Genomic DNA, 27,747 nt, shown 5'->3' on the forward strand with positions numbered 1-27,747 from the left:
CAGTAAACTGGTCTAGTCTCACATGCCAATTCCAGCTAGTTAGTCTGGACTGTGGGCACCAGAAGCACTGTGTTAAGAAGGATTAAGTTTTAGTAGTGTCTGCCATGGGCAAAGAACAGGGTCAGGGTCAGCGGCTCTTCCCTCTCTGCATGGCTTGTGGGGGCAGGGATGGTGTGACCCAAATTGTTCCTATTCTCAGTCTATCTGGAGTCCAGTCACTGTGAAATGTTGCTATACTTGAAGAAGGTGTGTGTGTAGGCGGGGGTGGTGGTGGTGGTGGTGCTATAAGTTGTGGGGAGAAGGAAGAAGGCATCTCTTTTCTTCCCTTGAGGATCTTTTAACTGTTCTACAGCAACTCAAAGGAGAATGAGATGGCAATTTAAGGGGGTGGATTAAGATGATTTCATTACAAGGAATTTCCAGCCTGAGTCAAATTTCAAGTAATAAGATCTTGGGCTGGTTTTCTCCAGTCACCTCACAAACCCATCCTTTCTGTTCTCAGTTTAGTCACAACTGCATAAAATCAACATACCCATGCAATAATTTTTCTTCATGTTCCTGAAAGTTTATTCAACTTCGGAGGTTCATTCGCCTTTCTACTTGCTTCCCCTTTTCCTATGGCACCAAATTCTAGGTAATATAAATAGGCTTTGATTCACCATTTCATCGCATAAATCATTCTTAGAATGCAATGCCCTCTCTGAATTCTTCCTACACATAGATGGTGCAAAGTGGCAGTAACTCTAACAAGAGCCTTCTAAATTCAGGGTATCAGCAAAATCACTTTATCCATTTTCTGGAACTACACGTTTATCAATTCTCTATGTATTGTTAAGAAAACTGTGGAAGAGTTCAGAACAACACTGTCCAATAGAACTTTCTGCAATGATGGGAATGTTCTATATCTGTGCTGTCCAAGAATAGTAGTCACTAGCAATTTGTGGCTTTTAAGCACTTGAAATGTGGCTAGTGTGACTCAGAAACTAATTTTTAAATTTTAATTAACTGTAATTTAAATATCCACATGTGGCTAGTGGCTACTGTGTTAGTGCTGTCTAGAAGAGAATAAACCCAGTCTCTTAAGAAATTGGAAAGCTCTAAAGGTTTATCTTGTAACTTCCCTATGCATATCCTAAGTACAGAGGAAGAGTTAAGCTTCTGTTGCTATAGAAACGGATTTCTGCCACAGCTGTGAGCTCCCAAGAGGTACAGTGCTGAAAGGTTTCCCTACATGACTCAGGAGCTGCTCTTCCTCTGGGAGTAGAGAACAAAATGATAGGCTTCCAGCTTCCTGCCTCCCTGTCCATAGTGTTTGTTTGCTCAAAAGTGATTAATGCCAGTGATACAGCTTCATAGGATTTCTGAACAGGAGGAAAAAGAAACTAACTAGCCAACCCCATTTACTTGCCCAAAGAGGAAAACTAGAACCATGGAAACAAGATGATTTACTCATTTTTGTTTGTTTGTTATTATACAATTGAGGGCAATAAGTAAACAACCACCAAATTATTCCAAGGAATTTAAAATGTAGTTCAATGAAATTTAAAATCCAATGGATGGCTAAAAAGCAGGTGAAGAAAGAATCAGTGTACTGAAAGGTGGAGATAATAAATTACCCAGCATGTAGCATACAGAGATAAAGAACTGGGAAATACAAAAGAGTTTAAGAAACATGAAGGATAGAATAAAGAAACATGAAGGACAGAATAATCTTTAAGGATTTCCAAAAGGAAAGATGGGAGAGAATAAAAGGCAAAATTTGACGAGATGAGTGGCTGTGAATTTCTCAGCTGCTTTGAAAGACATGAAATCTCAGATTCACGGACAAATAGCAAGCAGGATAAATAAAAATAAATCAAACCCTGAACACATGACAGTAATTTTGCGGAACACAAACAAAGAGAAGATAAAAAAGCAGCTAGGAGAAAAAAACATAACTCTAAGAGATGAGAAGTAGACTTCTCAATTGAAATGTTAGAAGCCAGAAGATAATGGAACAGAATAACATCATTCCATTACTGAGAAAAAAAAAATGATAACTGCCAGGCCAGATTTTTATATCCAGCTAAATTATCATTCAACAGGCATGGTAAATTTAAAAACACTTTTAGCCCAGCCAGAGTGGCTCAGTGGTTGACAGTTGACCCATGAACCAAGAGGTCACCGGTTTGATTCCCAGTCAGGGCACATGCCTGGGTTTCAGGCTCAATCCCCAGTGGGGGGTGTGCAGGAGGCATCCAATCGATGTTTCTCTCTCTCCCCCTCTCCCTTCCTTTCTATCTAAAAATCAATAAAAACATATTTTTAAAACATCTCTCCCTAAAATCAATTTAAAAAAATAAACATAAGAGTCCATCTCAAGAAGTTAGAGAAACACAAAGCCGGGCCAAGGAAAGTAGAAGGGAAGATAAAATACAGTTAAGAGCAGAAAACAATGGAATAGTGGGGGTGGGGAGGCAATTGACAAATTCAGAAGTTGGCCCTTTGAAAATAAATTAATAAAGCTCTGGCAAGAGTAATCAAGAAAAAAAAGAAAACACAAAAGTAATATTAGAAATGAAAAAGGGGATATAGTATAGAAACAGGAATAACGATTGCCTTAAAAGACATGCCTTATCAAAACTGACACAATACAAAATCTACACAGACCAATAACACTGAAGAACTTGAATCATTAGATAAAAACCTACTTACAAAAAAAGTCCCAGGCCCAGATAATTTTACAAGAGAATTTTATGTGCAAGTTCTACCAAGCATTCAAAGTACAGATATTTCTTTTGTCTCTCTTTCCTCCAGATTCACTTTCCTCTCTGCTCTATGCTCCATGAGGCTATTAAGTCTGGACATGGTGGTTCCCTTGCCTCCTAACCTTCTTCTGGACTTGGCCAATGGGAAGCACCAGAAGTAGACTGAAGGACAAGATGACAGAGAGGTTAGGGTGCTTATTACCTGGTTGTCTCTGTGCCTTGCTATGGAATGGCAACAGTATCATTCTTCTATGTAAGTCCATAGTTCTGTGGGATATCTCCCAGGGCTACAGTTCTCATCAGGTTTGATAATGGCTCCCTCCCTGTGCACTCCAGATCTAGAAGCCGTAACAGCTTCCCACTGTGGCCAGTATTTGGATGCTTCAGGCATCCACTGTGTAGTTCCTTTAATCCTGCCACTCTTCAGTTAAGTTTCATTCAATTACCTCTCTGAGTGTGCTATCAGTTTGCACCAGAACTCTAGTATGCCTTTATACAAACTCTTCCAAAAAAGAATAAACATACAGCTCTGGCTATGTGAGTGAAATCTCATTACATATGCAGAAATCCCAAGTAGAATATTAACATATTAAATCTTGCAATGTATAAAGTATCACAACCAAGTAGGGTTTACTTCAACAATATAAGGACACTAACATTACAAAATCTGTTAATATAATTCACTTCATTAACAAATGAAAGGAGAAAGATCATCTGAACAAATGCAAGGGAAAATTTTGATAAAATAGACATTTGTGGTACTTAATTTAACAAATTAAGAATAAAAAATACCTACCAAAAACACAACATTTCCAATGCAAGAAGCACTCCCTTTAATAGGAGGAAAACAAGGATGCCCATGATTATAGACTCAAATAGATATTTTACTGAAGGAAGTAGCCAGCAATTCTCAAATAAGAAAGAGAAGTGAAACATAAGAGGGTTAGAAAAAGAAAAACCATTATTTGCAGACATGATTCTCTTGGATTTTCTCTGTAGATGTTCCCATGAAAACTATTAGACCTACAAGAATCCAACAAGTCTGTTCAAGAAAACTCAAACAATTATAAAAAAAATTAAAGCCACTCTTAACAGTAATAACCAAAAAACTATAAGGTACCTAGTGATAAATCTAACAAAAGGGATTCAAAATCTTTAAAAAATTATAAATCTTTCTCCAGAGACATTCAATAATAAAAGGGGCTACATTTACTGATCACTTACTATCTCCTAGGCACCGTTTTGAGTGATGTGGATATGCCAATAAACTCATTTCATTCCTACAGTAGTCCCATATGATATATATATATAATTATTATTATCCCCTCTTGGGAGGTAAGGAAACTAAGGCACAAGGTTAAGTCACTTGCCCAAGGTTCCAAAACTAAAAATCAACAACAGTGGGATTCAAATCTAATTCAGTCTGGCTCTCAGTGTGCAACCTTAACCACTACCCCACACTGCCTCTCCTAAGAGTGGGGTGCCCCATTCTTCCAATGAAGGCACCTCTGGCTCAGCCAAGTCACACCTCCATTCTCATGTCATAAACTCTCCAGCCTAGAGCTGTGAGAAGACCCTCAACTTAAGGGCAAGAAGCTTCTCTTTCTACAGATGGGATCAAAATGCAAACACTGGGAGCAGGGGTTGGGACTTGATCTATTTTGCTTCACATAAGGATACAGGACAACTCTGATGAAAGCAGATCTCAGTACTAGGCCCAACCACTTCTTCAACCACCACGTCAATTTTAAGATCATGTCTTTTCCCACTCCCAGGAGCAGGTCAATGTAGATTCTCAGACTTTAAAAGTTTCAGTTCTTAAAACCTTAAGCTGCTTTGCAGAGTTAAGAACTTAATGGACATTCAACTCTATGTCTTTCAAATTTAAGGGGTCTGGGTGATGATGAATATGCAATATTTAATTTATTTGTACAAATTTTGCAACTTTTCTGTGAGTCTGAAATTACTTTGAAGTTTTTAAAAACATAAAAAAATGCTATTCTTGTATCTGTAAATCCACTCCCATCAGGTTCATGGGTGGATTCAATTTTAAAGTTGGTGACTGATAAATTCAATGTAATTACAATAAATATCCTAACAGGGTTTTCCCCAGAAAAGTTGACAAAGCTGTTTCTAAAATTTATCTGGAAGCAAAATGTGCCCAAAGTAGCTAACCAGTTTTTGTTGTTTTTTTATTGTTGTTGTCTATAACATACAGAACTGCTTATTCTGCTGTTTACAACACAAAGACATAGGGAAATGTTATTGTTTGTGCAATATAGTAGGGGGGAAAAACTGAAACTGCCCATTAGGGTCGGATTGCCAGCTGTCATTAAGAATACCAGCTATAAACAGAGCAGTTCCTGGTACTTTACTTCATTTTGTTGATTCTATCTGGGATTCAGTATTTGTCCCCTAGAAAGCTTCATTTAGACAACAGAGCTTTGAAAAAGAATAAATAACAAGATGAAAGAATTTGCCCTTCCACACAGCAAGACAAAACTACAGTAATTAAGAAAGCATTAGCATAAGGATAGACAAATTGACCAATGGAACAGAACAAAAAGCCCAGGAACAAATCCATGCCTGGAAGGAAACTTGATATATGATAGAGGTGGCTTGCAAATCAGTAGAAAGAAAGACCCTACTTATCATTCCTCACTTGTTGCTGGGAGATCTGGTTAATCATATGGAAAAAGGAAAATATATCCCATCTTACAGTTTAATTCCATACTGATTAAGAACTTAAATATGAAAGGCAAAATTTAAAGACTTTTAGAATGAAATAAGATTATATCTTTATAACCTCAGGAAAAGAAGATCTTCCTTAAGACACAAAATACACAAACCATAAGAGAAAATACTGGAATAATCAATTACATTAAAATTGTTTACCATAAGAAATCACAAAGAGAGTAAAGAGATAATCCACAAACTGGGAGAAATACATCTGCATTACATATGACAAAGAATCATTATTATCCAGCCCTGGCCAGATAGCTCAGTTGGTTATGGTGTAGTTCCTATATGCGAAGGTTGCAGGTTCCATCTCCAGTCAAGGCACATACAAGCAACCAATGAATGCATAAATAAGTGGAACAACAAACTGATGTTTCTCTCTCTCTCTCCCCCCCCTCCCTTTCTCTCTTAAATCAATTTAAAATTTTAATTAATTAAAAAAAAAGATTATACCAAAACAAAACACAAATTCATATAAACTAGTACAAAAAGGATGAACCATCCAACATAAACATGAGTAAGACATGAACAAACATTTCTTAGAAGAGGAAACATGATGATTAAATATACAATATTAATATATTAATTTATGCAAATATATATCACCAAATATATAAATAACATCATAATGAAATACCATTTCACACCAACCAGAGCTTGACAAAAATTAAACTATGACAATATCAAATTTTGGCAAGGGCATGAAACAGGCAAAAATATGCTATTTGGGGAGTGTAAATTGGTACAAGCAAGTTGGAGATCTATTGGGCAACATTTAATTAAGAGTTGAAGCTATATACCAATGACCCAGCTATTTCCTGACTAAGGATGGATGTACCCTAGAAATACTCTTATTCAAGTATATAAGGAAATAGAAAAACATTCTCAAAGCAATTGAAAATAACTTTAATATCCATTGACAGGATAATGGATCCATAAATGGTGATATTTGTGGTCTGTTCATATAATAGAGTACAGCAGTAAAAATTAATGTGGTAGAACAATAAGTACTACAATGGATTTATAGATCTCAAATCCTTTTTGAGAAATATACATACATGGATATAAAAGGATGGAGACATCATGATAAAGTTTATATAAATTAAATGAATACTGTTTTGGATAGTAACATGTAGTAAAGTGTTAACATATACAGGATGATAAACCGGAGAGCCAGGGCAGTGGTAACTTTTGGGGAGGGAAGAAGAAAGATGGGAATTAGGGAGGGTACATACAATTACACCTGTAATGTTTTATTTATTAATCTGGTTGGTAGGTAAAGTATATTATTCTCTTTTGAATACCTGAAATAGCTCATTTTTTAAAAAGATTCCAAGAGACTAGAGCTCCTATTCAGAGTCACACCACTATTTGACTTCCTGAAATGTGCACGTGAAATCAAATTTGAAATAGCACAAATCCCTGTGACTTTTTCGTTTGTCCATCACAGCACTGAAACTTTAGAGTTCAACTCATAAAAGTGAACGGACAGGAAGAGGAAGGGTCAGGCTCCAGCCTGGATCCCATGACAGGACGTACCCAGAGGCCCCTCACGGAAAAGAGAGGCAGGGAAGTAATTCCTGCTTTTTTATAAAAGTGATAATCACTTTTTCCTTAAGTGTTTTGAACTCCTTAGGCAAGACACTTTGTAATTATACCATTGGTTGAAAATGTTAAGCCTTTACTATGTAACATAAGAAAATCAGTCCTCTCAGAACAGAGGTTTCTATTGCTTTTTCCTTGTTTAAAAGAGTTGGTTAAAGTCACCTTTGAAGGATGTCTGTATAATCCTACAGGCCTCATACCTCAAGGCCCAGAACCCCCCACCCAGTTTTGTGCTCGTGCCTTCTTCTCTCATTAGTTATTGCTGGCTCTTAGGCATCAAACGCCAACTTCCTGTTCCCCTTTACTGAACTCTGGAGACTTGGAACTGGTAAGAGGCTTTGAAGAAAAGTACAAAGCCAGGAAAACATGGAATGGAGACAGCTATGACTCTCTGAAGGAAAGCAAATCTTCACACAGTTGTAATAACCTTTCAGACTTTTCTCTGTAGCTTACATAAGACCATGGTTCAGATATGAGGACGGAAGAACTGTAAGTCACTGAAGCTGGCAACAGTCAAAACTCAGGCTTGGGAGGGCAGAAAGGTTGAGGACAGGCATTTTGGGTTTTGATATCATAATCCTGGCCTGTTCTAAACTCTTAATACCTTTAGCATTTCCTTTTCACCATCCTACAAAGAAAGTGACTGGGTGATTTTCACTTTGGGTGTCACTGTAAGTGCTTTATTAGACCTAAAATCTTTTTTTTTTAATCCTACCCATTGAAGGATATTTTTTCCACTGCGTTTGGAAGGAAGAGAGAGAAACATCAATGTGAGAGAAACACATCGATTGGTTGCCTCCCGCACAAGCCCAGGAGCCTGCAACCAAGGTACGTGCCCCTGGCTGGAACTGAACCCCGGACCCTTCAGTCCATGGGCCTACAGTCTAACCACTGAGCCAAACTGGCTAGGGCTAGACCTAAAATCTTGAGACCACAGATGACCTTGAATGAATCCTGTCTGTAAAGAGGTCCCATGACCAGTGCCAAGCACCAGGCCACTATTTCACAATGTAAAAAAGAAGGCACTCATGACTCTTAAATTCTCATCATTAGCTCCACAGTCATCCCTTAATCCAGAAATAAGATGCTTTTCCTGCAAATGGCCTCAGGCCCTCTGACCCAAGGCCTCAGTCTCATTATCCTATATACTACAATGGTGTTTTAATGAACCCAGTTTGAATGTTGAAACTCCAATCTCATTGGTCATGCTATGGTCACAATTCACTGAGCACTGGCCTCCTCATTCTATTCTGCTGTCCCACACTTTGAATTCAAGGCTCACAGTCAGCATGGAAAGCACCAGAGTTCTGAAATGGCAGCCTCTGATTATGTTCCACCAAGGGATTTATCATCCACAACCTACTCAAATCCCTCCCCCAACAGCTACCAAAAATTCCCCTGGTGAGAAATGCTATTATGAGAAGGAGTGCCTGCTTTGTGACTCACACTGTTTCATTAAAAAGATTTTTTTTCAAACAGATTTTCAGTAGAAGAATCCAAAGGTTTTCCAAAGCCACAGCAAACACAGAACAGCTCATAATACTATTTCTCAAAGGTCTGCTACTTCATAGGAGATACCCTATACCTCAAAATACTAGAGATATTTAGAGACTATCCCTTTATGTGGCATTTGGCCTCTGAGCTGAGAGGATGTAGGAAATGGATCAATTAAATAGCCAACATGACTAGGCTCGTCAGACATTAGCTAGTGTACAAGCCAGCCCTCATCACAGGTCTTAGATTTCCCATAGTTCTCAAGGGCTACTGGCTGCAATGGTATGAATGGTTCAGCCATATCTACCAGGACTAAGGAAATCCATTAACATGTGGTATACATGGGTATTTGGTGATGCTCATTAAAGTGATGGGCAGTGTTATAAAAAAGTTTCTTTGGCCCAGGCGGAGTGGCACATTTGGTTGAATGTCGTCCTGTGTACCGAAAGGTTGCTGGTTCAATTCCCGGCCAGAGCATATGCCTGGGTTGCGAGTTCAGTCCCCGTTGGGGTGCATTAGGAAAGCAACCAATCAATGTTTCTCTCTCACATAGAAATTTCTCTCTCTCTCTCCCTTCCTCTCTCTAAGCATGTCCTCATGTGAGAATTAAAAAAAAAAAAAAGTTTCTCTGAAAAGCTGACTTAGATGGTATCATACCTTAGAGGGCATTAAAAGTATAAATGATCTAAACAGTACAAAACAATATTACAGAAAGCTAATTTGTATTTATGGTAGATGAAGTACTTCATTGGTTTAGGTTGGACTCCCTCAAATCTTCTTAGGATTCCCAAAGTACTTGGGCAGGCCTCAGGACAAAATAATCTTAATAGCGCTCCCTAAGGAAAAACAACTTCTGCCCAGCCGGGCTTGGCTAAGTGGCTGAACGTTGACCTAGGATCCAGGTGATCGGGGTTCGATTCCCGGTCAGGGCACATGCCCAGGTTGTGGGCTAGCCGATCAGTGCCTCTCATCATTGATGTTTCTATCTCTGTCTCTCCCTCTCCTTTCCTCTCTCTAAAATCAATAAAGATATATTAAAAACAAAAAAAAGGGAAAAACAACTTCTTAGCAGAAAAGGAAGAGAAAAAAGAAGGTTATCTGAGATGGAAACAAATAAAAATACCTCCAAAGAGCTGAGAAATGTGGGCAAAATGACCAAGCCATCTAGGGTCTAGTGTATTGGGTTCTCCTCTTCCATCTGTCCCAGATCATCTTGGTGACTCCAGATCTGCTTCTCCTACCTGCTAACAAATCAACTTTGACCTTAAAAGATACTGTACTGTAGTAGAAGTGACTAATTTCAGAACCCTTTGTAAAGCATGGCTTATTATACCTTGTTAAGGGCTAAAGGTACTACCAACAAGAAAGTTGGAGCCATGTTATGACAAGCTTAATTCTGCAAGATCAAGATGACTGCATATTCCTAAATGTAAGGTGAGGCTTCTCCAAAAATTATCCTTTAGAAATCAAGGTATCACCTTACAGCCGAAGTCTGCATAAAGTCTCTCAACATGGAGCATTCTTTTAAATTCTTTAGTTTGAACAAAAAAATATTCAACTATAACACAGATTTAATAATTACTCCAGGAGGAATGACATTTTAGTCACTAGGTCTGCTATCATAAACAAGGCTTTAAAAATTACTTAAAACAGCACTAAAATGTCAATGTTGTGGAGCTCAGAGGCACACACTTAGAAGACCAACGAGGAAAACTGTTCCTTATGTTTCTTTATGGGTTTTTGTGACTTGGGATAAATTTTACAGAGACAGATTTAAAAAATGGTGGATCATGCTTCTAGAAAGCAGTGTTCAATGACGAGAAAGAAAAGTGGCTCTAGGGATGAAAAAGATCCTGAAGTCAAAGATATACAAGAAGAGTTAGAAAAATAGTTTTTCTTTTGATATTCTCATTGAGAAGAAAAAGGACCACCTGTATTGGGGCATATGAGGGATTCCTTAGTAGGCACTAGACTGGAACCATAAAGAAAAGATCACCTGCCCCAGCTCTTATGAGGGATTCCTTAGTAGGCACTAGACTGGAACCATAAAGAAAAGATTACCTGCCCCAGCTCTGAACTAGGGTTTAGGAAAGAATGAATAGTGTGTGCGATGCGTACAGAGGAATATCATCCATGTAGCTGCCTCATGAACAAAACCCTGAATGTTTGTTTATTCTACCAAGACACTGGTGAAGAAGGTAAAATCTTCCACAAGCTGCAAAATTCAGACTCTCTCTTAAGGAGCAAGGAAGCAAAGATTCTTAGGAATGTGGACCTGAAGGGCTTCTAGGGAAAGTCACCTCACAGGGTGATCTGAACACAGTATAAATTCCTAACTGGGAAGGTCTTAGTGAGTAGTCAGGCTCCAGGCATATAACTTGTTTAGTAAAAGGCTTATCTTTGCCTTAAGCAAGCCCTACCCATTGTTTCTGTGAGTCTGGGTTAATACACTTTTGAAATGCCTCTTTTCAGACCCCTCCTTCTTAAACTACCCTCAAGAGACCACAGAATTTTATCCTGTAATCTGATCCCCACCCCACCTTGCTTTCTCCCACTTTCAGGTAATCTTCCTTAAGGTTCCCTCAATTCCAAATGCATAGAAGTTGCAACCTGTTATTTTTTGGAAGCATTTATCTCAGTCTGTGGAGATGTTGCTTCCAGGTGTATCTTCTGTTTGGCTCGAATAAATTTTATAAAAATTCTCTACAGGTTTGGATGCTCTTACATCGACAGAAAGAACAAAGTCATGTTAATCACCCTTTTCAAAAATACTTATTCCCAGCACCTAGCACAGGTCCTAGAAGACTGGAGGCACTCAATAAGTACTAGTTGAATAAATGAATGTCTTAGCTCAATAGATCTCCACACACATACACAACAAGTCTCATACTTTTGGGTAAGTAAGAGGTGTTTTGTCCATTTAAAGTCTGGATTCATCCTAAATTCTTGACTTGTATAGCTGCTGGCTGGGGATATATAAGAGGATAAAACTCAGTAAGCTCCTCTGTAGCACAAGTAGCTAAAGGCAGCAGCTGTGCCTTAGAAGAAAAATCAGGGGGAAGACAAGCACAGAAGGAAAGGGGACATTGCCACAATTAACTTGTTTGGAGCAACTTCAATTCTCAGGACTAAGGCAGATTGGCTTAGGCCTATCTGTAGGACCAAAATGCTTAGTTCCATGTAAGAGAAAACCATAAAATAATGAACAATGCTCTTGCCGGGTGAATCTACCCTATGGGAGCAAATGAGATTTGTATGGATCCTGCTTTGGTAAGATCTGCCTGGTTTAGCAATATTGAAAATAATGCTAATGAATGCACCCAAAAGAATCACAGTTCTTTCTGTGTGGGGAGAGAAAAGCTATATCCATGGTAGAGTTGAAGTTCAGATATGGATGGTCCTACACTGATTCTTGGGTCTCTTCTTAACTGTACTGAATTCTGGGAGTGAGGTCCAGTCAACTGCATTGTGAACGAGCCCCCTACAGAATATTGGGAAGGGTCAAGTTGAAAATCCTTTGAGCCATTTACAGAAAAGAGCTCTTGTTTGTATCTGCCTCATTATAGATCCAAGAGTACATTAGAAATTCTTACCATGCTTCCTCTAGCTTGTTTACAGGGACCCAGAGAATTCCCCTTTCCTCTTTATTCCCAAGAGAGGAAGGTGGTGCTCTCCATTCTAACAACTCTGGGGAGATGTCAAGGTAAATAGTCTCATCAGTCTAGAAACTACCCCAGCTGCTGCTTTAAGATTAAACTTGGTTCTTTACTTGCTTCCTACTTCAGGGTTGGTCTTCAAGTTATTTATTTATACCCACAACTCACCCCTTTATCAATATCAGGAACTCAATTACTAGATTCAAAAATAAACATGTGTCCTGTGAGAACATAAGATTCAGAAGTTAAAACTGCTGTATCATCCTGGCTGGGTGTCTCAGTTGGTTGGAGTGTCATCCCATATACCAAGAGGTTGCAGGATTGATTCCTGATCAGGGCACATATCTAGGATATCTAAGTTGCGTGTTTTATCCCAGTTAGGGCGAGTACAGGAGGCAACCAATCAACGTTTCTTTCTCTCTCTTCCTCTCACTCTAAAATCAAAAATATATCCTGAGGTGAAGGATTAAAAAACAACAACTACTGGACCTATGAAGTACCTTCTCATACTCAAGCCAGTACCCACAGTAATCACTAGAAACCATTTGATTCAGACTAGACCATGATAAAGAAACAGATGGAAATTTACACTCATCCATCATTCTAAAGACTGGGATTAGGATTATGGTTTGGGGTTAACTTCAAGATTCTAATACCACAACCTCAGCGACCCACTGTCATTAAAACACCCCTACTTAAGGCTTAGTAGAAATAGGACCCATTTAAGTTACCACCACTTCCCTATGAAGTTTTTTCCAATTTTGAAACTGTCACCAGATAAGTTTAGTTTTAGAATTAGTTTTACCAAAACGTTAGCGCTCAATAAGCTTGGGATGAATATCACATTTGTAAAATATAAAGCATGTTTCTTTTCCCAAAGGAATTAGTGTGTCATTTCTTTGGTTAAGAATGGCCTGGCTCAGAGTATTCTTTGTGACATATTTGGGGTGTGTCTTTGTTTAGTAGCAAAATGTACACATTCCATAAAGCAAACACTTTAAGAGGGAAATCTGTTTCTTACAACACCTTTCAAACCCCAATGAGTAAGAGTTCGCTGTGACCTTCAAGAAATTATCTTCTCCTCGAGGGAACTTCATTTATTTTATAGAAAATAAGCCCTCATGGTTAATAGAGAACCAAAAACTCTGCATTTAAAAAAGTCTTAAGAATGGAACTTTTTTGCAGGGCAGGGGACCCATCATGCTCTTTGGAGACCACAGAATGCTTTTCCTTCTCCAGAAACCATGTAAAGGATCACTGCCTCTAGCACACCTATGGTGAGGCACAAAAAGGCTTTCTGATCCACTCCAATGCAGTAAGAATAAAGAAAATTAAATCACTTGGGAACCCTAGAGTGGCAGCAATATAGAAGCCATGAGATATCCTGCTAGCATGCTTAAAGACTTATAGTCATGTTCTATCAGCCCCCAGTGATGGCTTGGTGACAACAGAGAACAGCTTAGATTTTTCTGAATATGCCTGTGTATATATATATACATATGACTAACAAGTTGGAGTGAAACCCTCAATGACCAGCCATCTTGTAGTAGGACCCAGAAAACAGACAACCTCTTCCTTCCAACATGGTGGACTGTCTATGATTTCCCCACCCCCACAACTAGAAATCCATATTCTGAGATAAAAAGGACACTATTAGGAGTTAAACACCTTACAGCAAAACTTACATTTTAATGTGGAGAGGAATGGGCTCTCTAACTCCAATCCTATAAAGCAGTTCTTCTCAATGGCATTCATTGTTATGAATGGTCGACCAATGCAGGTACAATTTCAGTAGAGAGTACTAGCTTCCATTTTGGGAAAACAGTTCACACAGTCCTAAATCACAATGCCCTGCAAACTCTAAGATGAAAGAAGACCAAGAACTCTAGAAGTGCCCCTAAAGGAACACCACTTCCATTTGTATGTTATTTGGCTTTTCTAAACACTATCTCAGGAGACCCAACAAGGTAAGCAAGATAAATATTATCCCCATCTTACAGGTGAAGAAATGATGACTCTGAGGCTAAATGATTCACTTGCCCAAGGCCACAAGTAGGCAGTTAACTAGTAGCCCAATCAGGAGATGAGTGCAGTCCTCTGACTCACAGGCCAGTGCAATTTCCAGGACCCTGACAGCTTCCTTGTTTTCGAAGGAGAGGCAGTAGAGTATAACGGTTAAGAGCCCAGGTCTGACTCTAGCAGGACCTGCATTCCAATCCCAGCTCCACCACCTATTAGCCAGCTGACTTGTGTAGGTTCCTTAACCTCCCCCTAAACCTCAGTTTCCTCACCTGTAAAATGTGAATAAAAAGTCTTATCTCATAGAGTTATAGTGATGATTAAATGAGATGATAGACACAAGGCACACTCAACAAGTATTTGTGCCAAGCACACACAATACAAGAGTTACAATAGTGATCTAGAGGAACAGTTCTGCTCTTATGGAGCTTAAAATTTAGTCGATCTAAACAGAAAAAGTAAACAGATAAATGAAACACTTATAAAGCATAAGTGCTATTAAGTAAGGTAACAGGTGAGTGACTGGAGAGATTAACAGGAGGGAGTGGATTTTTAAGGGTGGTCTCTGAAGAGAAATTTAAGTTGAACCTTAAGGGGTCAAGGGATCAGAAGAGCTATCCACGTAGAGAATGAAAGGAAAAGCATTCCAGGCATAGGGAATAGGGCGTGAGAGGGTCATAGCCCAAGAAAGTGTAAGAACCAAGAGAAGACAAATGTGACTACTGTGAATCCTCACAGGATTTGGGAAACAACCTTACAAGGCTGGCTGCCAAGGATCACACATCTATTTTAAAAATAACAAAGATGAGGTTCAAGAGAGGAAATGTGTCTCACCCAAGGTCACAGCTATTCAGAGGAGCTGGGACCCCAGGATTCTACCTCCTGATACAGCGTCTATTTGAAGAAGCCTCCTGCACACTGAACTCCCCCACTCATTTCACTGACAAGTATTTTCTGTGCCCAAGAAGAGGTCCAAAGCACCTTGAAAACATGAGCAAGAACATCACATCAACCTGCAGGCATCTAGTCAACTGTGCACCGAAATCCTTACCTTTATGCTTTTATGACACAAGAGCAAAAACTGCTCAGACCTTACTCAAAGGCTCCAAAACAGAAATGGGTTTCTCTTATAACAATGAGCAAGAGAGGAAAAGGGATGTCCTGGAAGGAAGATCCCTTGACCTGTTCCAGAAAGGGAGCTAGAACCACCACTGCAGAAGAGCTGAAATATGAAGGTTCATCTCAAACTGCACAGGAAAAAACTATTTTATTTGAATAAAAGAACGAATTCTGAAAGCAGTGGTTCTCCATCAGGGTGGTACCGCCATGCCCCTACCAAGAGCATTTAGAAATTCCTAAGAGCTTTTTGTGGGCAGGGCCAGGTATGCTCAATGTCTTGAAAAAGGATAGGATGGTCCTATGAAGAAAGCTATTACCCAAAATGTTAATTGTAGCCCCCAACACTTGCTTTAATATGAATCCCTTAAGGGATTAATATGCTGTATTAATTTCCTGTATTTTCATGGTTCAGTTGTTCTTCCTACTCTCACCAAAGTGGGTGAAAAAAAAATTAAGATTTCACAGCTAAGGAATCTGAAATTTTGGAATCCAACTCACAACTCTAGCATGAAACCTGGTGGTGGAATACGGAAAAAGAAGTTTCTAGTAAAAGACAAGAAATTTTAGCAAACAGGGAACTCCTTCCCCAGACAGGAGTTCATTACATTTTACACGACACAAAACTGTGTGTTTACAATACACAAAATTCTGTGATTTTAGAGAAACTTCTTATAGTGCTTTTCACTTTAAAATTAGATACTAATGACAGTTGTTTTAAAAACTTAACCACATGATCTCACAAATACAGCTGACACTTTCTGGACCAAGTTTTATAAGAAAGATTATTAATTTCAAGGTGTCTAAAGCCAATCAAATGTCTAAAAGAGCCAAAGGCAGTCAGTCATGCCTTGCATCTCATTCAAGACCAAGTGTGATGAAAGTCAGAGAAGCTTCAACAATATCCAGAGGACTGTTCAGGTAATAAAATACCATCCTCCCAATTCAAAAGCGACTTCCAAGTGTTACCTGTAATCAGTCACTATCCCTTCCTCTCAAAAAAAATTTTCACAAATTAAAGTTTATAGAGTTGAAAAAGAACCCAGACTATTTCCAAAAATAAAGGCCAATTAGTAAATAGCGGCTGGACACCCCTTTTGACCAGTTTTCTAGAAGCCTAATCTGGCTTCTCAGGTTAGCAGAGCAGACAGCCCTGTTTTCCTCCAGAAGCTCCTGCCAGTCAGAGCCTGGGAAATCCTCCTCTAGCTTTTCGCTGGGTTATCACTAGAAGTTCACAATGTGAATCCACCCAGATTCTTTGAATCCTCCTCTTCCCCTGTCATGTACCAACAGCCTGGCAATAAAATCCCACCTCTCCGTTACAAAAAGATGCAGATTACCTGGGAGACCAAGCACTTAGCATGGAGGGGAAGAAAAAAAGATGGAGGGATGTGAGAGTCACTGAGCCAAGCCTACTGCATGCAGCACGGAGGACCAGAGCCCTAATCCTGCAAAGCTGGGAGGGAGGCTCCCTGGCTGGTCCTCCATTCAGCAGGCCACACCTGTCTATGCCAGCAGCCTGCTATCTGCTCCATTTTAAACAATCCAAACAGACCTCCAGCAGGGTGGCAAAAATTGAGCACCCCTCTCTCCCACTAGAGTGAGAGCCCTAATCCAACCACCACTTGTCCCTGATTTCTTTTCACACTCTTTGTCTGGGAGACACCGCTTGGTCAAATTGATCTCTGTCTGGTAAGGGTGAGGTAGGCACAATACTGCAGTTACAGAAAGAAAGCACCAAGGATGACTGCTATAAGCCAGGCCAGATCTCTTCTCTGAGGACGGTGATGCCAATAAGTGGTATTTAAAAAGGCAGGTTTCACTCTGCCCATCCACAAGTGGACCAACGCCTGAAATCCTAAAACGCCAGGCTCCATAACCTCGCAGAAAGCCTCTTTTCTAGAGGGTCGGTATCCAATTTGTCCCTTGGCTTCGGGAACCAAGGGGACAACAGACAGATCCAGGTCGTGAACTCTATGTGCAAACCTTCGCACGCGCGCCAAGGTTTGGGGCGCCCCAGCACGCCCTCCTTTGCACTCCACCCCCCGAGGCCTCCACCATCCGCGGACTCACCACTGTGCGAGCTGAACCACCTGGGTGCGATGTGCAGAGGTAGAGCATCCGCCAGCGAGGCTCGGGAGCCTAGGTACAGCATCCCGTCTCTATGGTGACCGCCGCCTGTCTCCTGGTAACCATTGCCTTGGGCATAGGTGGATTCGGAAGCGGACCCTCCGCCGCCTGGAGCCCTCTCTGAGTCGCCGGTCCCACGGGAGGCGGGGGTGTAGAGGCCAAAGGGCACCCCTCCGGCCGTGCTGGGGTCCATGCCCATGCCCGCCACCGAGCTGACTGAGCGGCTGCGCAGCCCCATGGCCCCACCGCCCGCCCGGTAGTGCCCAAAGTGGGGCGCCCCTCCTGGCGGGGGCACGGCGCTGTCATCAGTGGAGACCCCCGGGAAGGGGCCCCGGGACCGGGCCGCCGTGCTCTGCTTGCCCCCCATGCTCGCCCGGGCCCCGATGGGGCGGGAACCTGGAGGCCGAGGCCCTCCCCCACTTCTCAGCAGCGGAGGGAGGGTTGGGCGAGCATAAAGGGGAAGGGAGTCAAAAAGGAGATCGGGAGGGAAAAAAGGGGAAAAAAAGAAAAAGAAAAAGAAAAAACAAAACCCTCGGGGCGGAAAAGGCAGGCGGGCGGGGATTCCAAACTAAGAATTTAAAACGATCCAAGCCAAGCGCATGTTTCCCCTCAAGGTCCAAGGAGGCGCAGTCCGGCGCGGGCTCGGCACGCCACAGGCCGCCCCCGGGCTCCCGAAAGCCGGGGGAGCCGCAGGGAAGGAGGGAGGGAGGCGGCGGGCGGGCGCGGGGAGGCGCCGGAGGAGGCCGCCAACCGGACCGGAGGAGGCGGAGGAGGGCTGGGGGCGCCGGGCGCGTCCCCCGCCTCAGGACGCCGCGACCATGGACGGTGGCCCGGGCCCCTCCAGGCCTCGGGCGGGCTGCGGCGCTGGGCGGCCAAGCGGAGCTCGGGAAGCCGCGGTCGCGTCGCGTCGCGTCGCGCTCTCGCTCAAGCTGCTGCCGGCCCCGCCAGCCGCGCCGCCTCGCTGAGTCCCGGGCTGCGCTCGCCGGCACTCCTCGCCGCCGTGGAGACAATGGAGAGCGGCAGAGCGCAGGCGCGGCCCGCGCCCCCTCCTCCCCGCCCCCCCCGCCGGCTTAACCCTTTCACGGCCCCCGCGGCGCTCGGCCGCTGACGCCCCGGAGGCCCCCCCCCTGCCTCCCGGCCCCCGCGGGCGGGCCGGTGACCGGAGTGGCCTGAAGCGCCAGGTGTCAGAAACAGAAGCGTGGGGTCTTTTCAAAGAAAGCGCTAAGTCCCTGAAAGTGGCTAATTATTCGAGGAAACCACCTATGGGGGAGGGGCGGCGATGGTTCAAGGGGGTGGGAGGGGAGCCTGAGGAAGAGCAAAGATTACTGAAGACGCCTGCCTGGCTCCGAGGGTCACTGGTCAAGCTCACCTCCCGGCTCAAATTTGCCCCCACAGCACCCTCTGGTGGACGCTCTGTCGGTTCTTTAGGAGGTTCTCCATCCAAGGACCCCTAAGATCAGGACATTTAGCGTTTGGGGCATTTTTAGCAGCGCACTGGGGGACTGTCCATCAGAACTTATTTTGGGCTTAAACAAATGAGTAGATACCTTAGCTAAAATGCGATCCTGAAAACCATTAGTTATGTGATAAAAGGTGAAAAGATATAGACAGGGGAATATAATGCAGCTAGGACTAGTGATTTTAGAAACTTCGTCGTCCGGTGTCCTGAGGGGTCTTTTGTTTACCTTTTATCCTGGCATGTATCACAGGGCCTGGGGCACAATGGGTATTCAATAAATATTTGTTGATGAAGTCTGCGTTTTCAGTATATCCCTTTCACGTTTTCTTGTTCATTCATTCATTCGTTCACTAATTTCCAAGTACTGAGTGCTGTCTATGAGCATCACCTGGTCTAGCTGACTTCCAAGTGAATTGGACAAAAAAGGGGTGCTGTGATGAATCTAACTGAAAGTAACCTCACAGGGTGATTTGACCATAAATTCCTAACTGGACAGGTCATCATGGGTAGTCACATCCCAGGTATGTAACTTCTTTAGTAAAAGTTTTATCTTTCCATTAAGCAAGCCCTGTCCATTTGTTTCTGTGCATCTAGTTTAACACACCTTTGATATGCCTCTTTTTCAGATCCCTTGAAGGAAAGTGTAACCATCCTCAAGGGAGCACATAATCTTAACTATCCTGTACATTGCTTTCTCCTACCTTCATGTAATCTTTCTCATATTTCCCCCTTAAGTCCAAGTGTATAAAAGAAACTGCAAAACCGTCACTCTCCAGAGCATTTGAGATGTTGTTTCCTGGTAATTGTCATCAGTTTGGCTCACATAAACTCTTATAAAAATTCTCTAAAGGCTTGGATGTTTCTTGGGTGTACAGAAATAGTAAAAGAAAACCAAAAAAAAGAAGCACTGGTCTGTCATAGGTATTGATTGTCCCAGTGTGACTAGCTTAGAAAGAAACAGGAGGAAAGCTATTTGCAAGCATGGAGTGCTTGAGAGTGAGCAAAAAGCCCTGCAGAAGGAAGTCAAGAGTTTCTGTAGCAGAGCCCTGGCGGTGGGGCTCAGTAGGTTGGAGAGTTGTCCCATGCACCAAGGGGTCATGGGTTTGATCCCCAGTCAGGGCACATAACACAGGTTGCAGGTTCAATCCCCCAGGTCGGGGCACGTGCAGGAGGTAACCTATTGATGTTTTTTTTCTCTCTCTCCCTCTTCCTCTCTCTCTAAAATCAGTAAAAAACAAACATATCCTCAGGTGAGGATCAAAAAAAAAGTTCTGTAGGAGAAATGAACGTAAGGAAAAAACGAAATGTTCCAATACCCAAGAAATTATCTTAAGTGCCTAAATGAGAAATTTGTGCATACCTAAGATCCTAACGAGTGATCTGAAGAAAAATGTGAAAGTTTAAATTTAACCCAATTTCCTCCCTGAAGAAAGATTACCTAGCAGAAAAGGGGTGGTTCAGTAGCGTGCAGGAAAAAGAATACCAGATCCCCTGACAGATCTCTATTGGGGAGATAAAGGCTTTCTTGTTTTTCTTCAAATCACTCATTAGGATCTTAGGTGTGCACAAATTTCTCATTTAGACACTCAAAGGTAATTTCTTGGGTATTGGAACATGTTGTTTTTTTCCTATATTCCTACAATCAGTAAGTATTGTAACCATCTAACTAGTTTTTTATTTACCTATTCATTCAACACTTTTTAGACAAAATATGAATAATAAGTACCAGGCTCTACACTGAGTTCTGGGATACCAAGTGGTGAGCCAGACAGATGGAGGAGTCCTTGTTCTTACAGAGCTTCAGAAGAACTACTGCACATCCTTTAGGATGGCTAAATCAAAGAGGACAAGAACACGTGTTGGTGAGATGTACAGAAATCGGAGCTCTCATACCTTCCTGATGAATGGAAAATGGTACACCTGCTGTGGAAAATAGCCTGGCGGTTTCTCTAAAAAGATGAAACATAGGGTTATCTTATGACCCAGCAATACCACTCTTAGTATCTTTCCAAAAGAAATGAAAACATATGTCCACAGAAAAACTTGTACATGGGTGTTCATAGCAGCGTTATCCAAAATAGCTAAAAAGAGGAAACAACCCAAATGACCACCTGCTGATGAAGAAATACAGCAAATATGGTATATCTATATAATGGACTATTACTCAGCCAAAAAAAAGAAAGAAAAGTGCTGATACATGCTATAATATGGATGAACCCTGAAAACATTATACTAAGTAAAATAAGCCAGTCACAAAAGACCTCATGTTGTATGATTCCAGTTCCATGAAATGTCCAGAATAGGCAAATCCATTGAGATAAGAAGGTTAATGGTTGCAGGGGCCTGGGGGAAGGGGAGAATGGAGAATGGCTGCTAAAACAGTAGCTTTATTTTTGGAGTGGTGAAAATGTTCTGGAATTAAATAATAGTGATGGCTCTCAACCCTTGTGAATATACTAAAAAACATTGAATTACACACTTAAAAGGGTGAATTTTATGATATGTGAAGTACAGTGTAACACACACACATACACATGAAGTATTGAAGCAGGCTTGTTAGGGCTACTCCTGGGAAGCCTTGGGAAACCCATGCCTTCCTCTCTGTCTCCATAAGCCAGAGGGTGTGGGAGGCTTCTTATGACTTTGGAGGGAGAACCCAGCACCTCCTCTGGGGGTAGGCAAGTATCTCCCAGTAAGAAACTCCCTCCCAAACATCTCAGGGCTCTTTACTATTTTTTTTATTTTTATTTTTTACATTTTTGTTGTTTTGCTTAAAAAGAGAAAACTTAAACAGGGAAACCAGGGTAATGGGCAACCAACGCACCTAGCAAGGAGCCTGAACATGCGGGCACGTCCACAAATCTTTGTTGACTGATGGAGAGAAATTGCTAGTGGGGCTCAAGGCAGGGTTCCAATATTCCCAGATGCAGACAGATGGAGGGGTGAGCTAACCGCACATTCTGCAGAAGAGGAAATAGAACTCTAGAAAGATAAAGGGTCCTGTTCAAATTTGCAAGGCTAGTTGCTGATAAGAGACAGCCCAAGCCCTGGATTTCTATTTGGCCACATAGCCTGCCTTCCTAGCAAGTGGCCTTCTGAAAAGACATTGTTTGGTGATAAGGGCCCTGTGTTCTGGTTAGCAAGTTCATGTCTACTTGACAAGGGAAGGGACTCCCAACAGTCCCCTGTCTCTGATTCAAACAGGATACTCATATGTGGATCTCAGAGGTACACAGCAATGAAGCAGCAGCCAGAGAACTCTGGACTTAGTTCCAGAGTTCCCAGTCCCCACTCTCCCTCTCTCCCTCCCTGCCTGCCTCCCTTCCTTCCTTCATTTCCTTTCCTCACCTGGGGACATATATATACATATATTAACTTTAGAGAGAGGGTAAGGGAGAGAAATATTGATGTGAGAGAGAAACATCAATTGGTTGCCTCCCCACAGGCCCCAACCCTGGGAACAAATCCACAACCTGGGTATGTGCCCTGACCCGGAATCGAACTGGTGACCTTTCAGAGCATGTGATGACACTCAACCAACTGAACCACACCAGCCAGGACTCACCTGGGATATTTTTAACTGATTTTAGAGAGAGAGGAAGGGAGAGAGAGAGAAACATTGATGTTCGAGAGAAACATCTATCAGTTGCCTCTCATAAGTTCCCTGACTGGGGATTGAACCTGCAAGCTAGGTATGTGCACTGATTGGAAATTAAACCAAAAACCTTTTGGTGTATGGGATGACACGCAATCAACTGAGCCAGAGTCCCCACTCTTTCATGATGACAGTGTGGATGGGAGATGGAAAGGAATGGCCCTAGAAAGCGATTTGAAAGGGGCTCATACCCTGGCAGGTTTGGCTCAGTGGTTAGAGCACTGGCCCAAGGACTGAAGGGTTCCGGGTTTAATTCCGACAAAGGGCATGTATCTAGGTTGCAGGCTCAATCTGGGAGGCAACCAATCGATGTGTCTCTCTCTCTCTCCCTTCCACTCTCTCTGAAAAGCAATGGAAAAAATATCCTCGAGTGAGGATTAAAAAAAAGAAAGAAAGGTGCTTATGCTTCCTCTCTCAAAAATTCTACCAGGCTCTTTTCATATTTAAGACAGAAAACATTGAGAGAATGCAGAGCACCAAGAATTTGAAATCCAAAGTACTTTCTGTGCCTATGAACCATAACAAGCAGATTTTGAGAACTAGACAAATATGAACTAAAGAGATGGGAGTGGGGAAAGGTTGCATAAATGCTTAGGTAAGGACAATCCTACTGGTTTTGGTGGGAAACAGATTACTAAACTATATATACAGACAGACAGAGAGCTTTGGAATATATCTATATCTACATCTATATCTACAAAATAAAACAAATGCCTAAGCAGGGTCCTTCCTAACTAGCCCTTTCCAAGTTTTCTAGCTGTACGTCTTGCCACAACCTGCCATATACCCTGACTATTTGCTAATCACTCATTTAGTGGATATTTATTGAGCACTCGGGACATTGCAGACAATAGGTAAATAAACAAGTAAGAATATGGTGTGTTAATGAATTCATATTGAGGCCGATAAAGGGACTCTATGGAAAGTAACCTCACAGAGTGATCTGATCATAAATTCATAACTGGGCAAGTTATGATGGATAGTCACACCTCAGGCATATGACTATTTATTTATTTTTATTGATTTCAGAGCTAGAGCAAGAGTGAGAGCGAGAGGGAGAGAGACCAGAGAGAGACATCCATGTTAGAGAGAAACATTGATCCGTAGACACCCCGGCCTAGGATCAAAGGGATCAAACCCAAAACTTGGGTATGTGCCTAGACCAGAATCGAACCTGACACCTTTCAACATGAGGGACTACCCTCCAAACATCTGAGTCACACTGGTCCAGGCAGGCATATAACTTTTTTAGTAAAAGGTTTACTTTTGCCTTAAGCAAGCCCTGCCCATTGTTTTTGGGCACCTAGGTTAACACATCTTTGAAATAGCGTTAACCACCCTCAAGAAAGCACACACTGCACTCTTGTTAACTATCCTATAATACAATCCCTGTCTTGCTTTCTCCCACCTTTATGTAATCCTTCTTACCTTCCCTCCTTTATCTCAAATGCATAAAAAATAAACTGCCAAACTGTCATTCTCCTGAACATTTGAGATCTTGCTTCCTGGCAGCTGTCATCAGTTTGGCTTAATAAAGTCTTATAGAAATTCTTTACAGGTTTGGATGTTTCTTATGTCAACATATTCCTATGTGATGGCACGAGCATGCATAGAAAGTATTCTCTTTTTTTAAAATTTATCTTTAGTGTTGGAAGTATTACAGATGTCAGATGTCCCCCCTTTTTCCCCATTGCCTACTTCCACCAACCCCTGCTTCCCCCCTAGAAAGTATGCTTTTTAGAAAAAATATGTTTTTATTGATTTCAGAGAGAGGAAAGGAGAGGGAGAGAGTTAGAAACATCAATGGTGAGAGAGAATCATCGATAGGCTGCCTCTCGCATGGCCCCTACTGGGGATTGAGCCCACAATCCAGGCATGTGCCCTGGCCAGAATTGAACCTTGACCTTATGGTTCTTGGGTCGATGCTCAACCACTGAGCCACACTGGCTGGGCCCTAGAAAGCATTCTTTATCTTTCCTTCTCTATGCCCTTGAACCTGGTTTGCAGTTTTCCCCCTTCCTGGCTCTTGGAGCTGAGGCCCTTTTCTCCAGAGCAGTCTTTGGCCTTTTGTGATGGAGAACTGGGAGGAAACTGGGAGGTAGGAAGACAGGCCAAAACGGGAGGGTGGAGGCCAGGGCTAGAGGAGTTTTCTAAGGGTTGCAGTTTGTGAGAATAAATGATAGGTGGATGGGAAAGAAAGCCAAGGGATTTTAAGGGAATGATTGCTGATTCTGTATTCCCTTCTGGGTATAAAGAATTACAAGCAAAGACTGTGAATAGTTTTAAAAATTACTTTTTGGTTTCACAGAAAGCATCCTTTTGACCTAAACAGCACCCCGAGGGCATGACTTTATATGCTTTTCACATTCATTCATTGGGTAAATATTCAAGGAGTGCCTTGTATATGCAGTCACCATGAAGGGCTGAACAAGACAGACCTTGTCCCTGTCCTCCCAAAGCTTAAAAATATGAAATAAACAAAGAAATATTGAATTACAAGTTGTGATGTATTTTGAAGGAAAGAAAGGGAAGCACAGTGCCATGAGTATTAATTGTAGAACTGCTTTATGTCTTTGGAATGTATCCATACTCCAAGGGCTTTTTTCATACTTTTAATGCTGAAGTACTTCTTTTGATAGTATACTCTATTAAAATACTAATATTGTGCTGATAAGCTTAAATGTTACCTTCTTCAGGATGCTATGTCAGGTCCCCCATTTAGTCTGTCCTCTCCTGTCACACTGCTTGCAAGTCTTTTAAAATTTATTTTTATTGATTTTTAGAGAGAGAGGAAGGGAGAAGGGAGAGAGAGAAAAGTATTGATGCAAGAGAGAAACACTGATTAGCTGCCTCCTGCAGGACCCACCACCGGGGACCGAACCCGAAACCTTTTGGTGCACATGATGAAGCCCAACCAACTGAGCCACACTGGCCAGGGCTGCTTTCAAGTCCTTTATAAAACCAAATTCATTCTGCCAAATGCATACCTGTTGTACAGTGACCAATTATCCAAGTTTGTCTGGACCGAAGGGTTTCCTGGGATGAGTTGGCCACCCTAACTGTTGATAAGTCTGTCTTTCCCATTACATCCAACACTCCAGGAAATAAGAGAAGACTTTTTATCTCTATTCACACAAGCAGTTGCACATAGAAACAATGATAATATTAACAACAATAATAGTTCACACTTGAGTATTGTCTACATTTCAAGCCCTGTGCTTAACTCCGTACAACCACCAAATAAATGAAGGTCATTTCCCCTTTCTATAAAAAAATTGAAGCTAAGTCAGTTAAGCCAAATTTTGAGAAGATGGGATAAAATAAGAGAACCTAATCACCACTTGTCATGCTAATCACAGCAGTTCTCAAACCTTTTTTTTAAAAAAATATATCTTTATTGATTTCAGAGAGAGGAAGGGAGAGGGAGAGAGAGAGGCAGAAACATCAATGATAAGAGAGTCGTCATTGATCGGCTGCCTCTTGCACGCTCTTAACTGGGGATCGATCAAGCCCGCAACCCGGGCATGTGCCCTGACTGGGAATCGAACCAAGATCTCCTGGATCATATAGGTTGATGCTCAACCGCTGAGCCATGCCTGGCCGGGTGGTTCTCAAACTTTTTGATCTCAGGATCCTTTTACACTCTTAAGAATTATTAAAGATCTCCCCCCATCCCCACCAAACTTTTACGTGGGCTATATCTACTGATAATAATTATTAGAAATCAAAACTGGGAATTTAAAACATAGTCATTATTTTACTTTACATTAACATTAATGATACTTTTTTTTTTTAAATTCTCACCCAAGTATATTTTTTCCATTGCTTTTCAGAGAGAGTTGAAGGGAGAGAGAGAGAAACATTGATGTGGGAGAGACACATAAGTTGGTTGCCTCCTGCATGGGGCTGACCAGGGCTGGGGATCAAGCCTGCAACCAAGGTATGTGCCCTTGGCTAGAATCGAACCCAGGACCCTTCAGTCTGAGGGATGACACTCTAACCACTGAGCCAAACTGGCTAGGACAATAATACATTTTGTAAATGAAAAATAACTATATTTTCCAAAACAAAAACATTTCAGTGGGAAAAGTGGCAAATCTCTTTAATGTCTAGCTTAATAAAAAAAACCGCTGGAGAAGCAGTTGAGTTTGGCTTCAAGTCATCAGTTTGGCTCAAGTAAACTTTTATAAACGTTGAAAACAAAACAAAACACTCAAATTCCTTGATTCTCACATCTGCTTCTCCCTTTCAGTCTGTTACAATATATATCATGCAGCCTCTGGAAAACTCTGCTGTACACTGGTGAGAGAAAGAAAGTGAAAAAAGGCAAATAACATCTTAGTATGATTATCAAAATTGTTTTGCCTTTGGAAATCCCTGGGATCCCTGAACACTTTGGCAGGTGCTGCTGTACCGTATGAAACAATAAATTGTGCATTCAATGACTTGATGGCACACCTCAGGGGAAGAGGTAACCTATAGTTGGAACGAATGTTGAGTTTTGGTTTGTAGACATCCCTGGCCTTACCGGCGAGGAAACAGGGAGGACAACAAGCCACTCACCTCGGCGAGACGTTCTGTGAGCTCTACCTGGGTTACCCACGCTCTACTTGACCTTGGAACTACAACTCCCAGCAGATCTTGCGGCAGGGAGCGTGTGTCACTTAAGCCGAGTGACGGAAGTGGAGGGGGCGTGCTTGCTCCTGTAGGAGCGGTGCCACAATTGGGGGAACCCGGAAGGGAGGCGGAGCCAGTGTTTGGGTCAGCCAATGGTTTGCAGTCAAGCGGAGGGGGGCGTGGCGTGGCAGGGTTCGCTCCGGGGCTGCGTGGGGCTCGCTCAGCCCGGGTACGCGAGTTTGTGAGGTGGAAACGCGTGGTCCTGGGACCGGGGCGACCAGGGCGGGAGATGGCGGCACGATGGAGCAGCGAGAACGTGGTAGTGGAGTTCCGCGACTCCCAGGTGAGCCGGGGGCCAAATGGAGCCTTCTGGGCATGCGCCCTCCCGGTTCCCCTCCCCCACGCTGCCGGGTCTGTCTCTGGGGCGGCGGGGCCGCCCCCTCCGGCCGGTGGTGGGGAGATGAACTAGGGAACAACCGGAGCTGTCAGACCCGAGGGTGTGAGGGGGCG

General features: G+C 42.3%; 2 protein-coding genes across 5 annotated transcripts in view; one reads left to right on the forward strand and one right to left on the reverse strand.

The window, feature by feature from the left end:
* ZNRF1 (zinc and ring finger 1) overlaps positions 1–18,309 on the reverse strand; it is an 88,743-nt gene extending 70,434 nt beyond the window's left edge. For 2 of the 4 annotated variants that reach the window (XM_087827357.1, XM_016196570.2), the window contains exon 1: positions 17,450–18,309. In XM_087827357.1, coding sequence (XP_087683483.1) covers positions 17,450–17,873 — 424 coding nt within the window. In that variant the 5' untranslated portion in view covers positions 17,874–18,309. The remainder of the gene's footprint in view (positions 1–17,449) is intronic. The other 2 variants (XM_016196562.2, XM_016196579.2) reach the window with 2 other exon arrangements.
* A 9,189-nt stretch (positions 18,310–27,498) lies between these two features.
* WDR59 (WD repeat domain 59) overlaps positions 27,499–27,747 on the forward strand; it is a 56,804-nt gene continuing 56,555 nt past the window's right edge. The window contains exon 1 of the mRNA XM_016196545.2: positions 27,499–27,580. Coding sequence (XP_016052031.2) covers positions 27,527–27,580 — 54 coding nt within the window. The 5' untranslated portion in view covers positions 27,499–27,526. The remainder of the gene's footprint in view (positions 27,581–27,747) is intronic.

This window comes from Miniopterus natalensis, chromosome 18 (genome assembly GCF_054644295.1).
Source record: "Miniopterus natalensis isolate mMinNat1 chromosome 18, mMinNat1.hap1, whole genome shotgun sequence".
NCBI lineage: Eukaryota > Metazoa > Chordata > Mammalia > Chiroptera > Miniopteridae > Miniopterus > Miniopterus natalensis.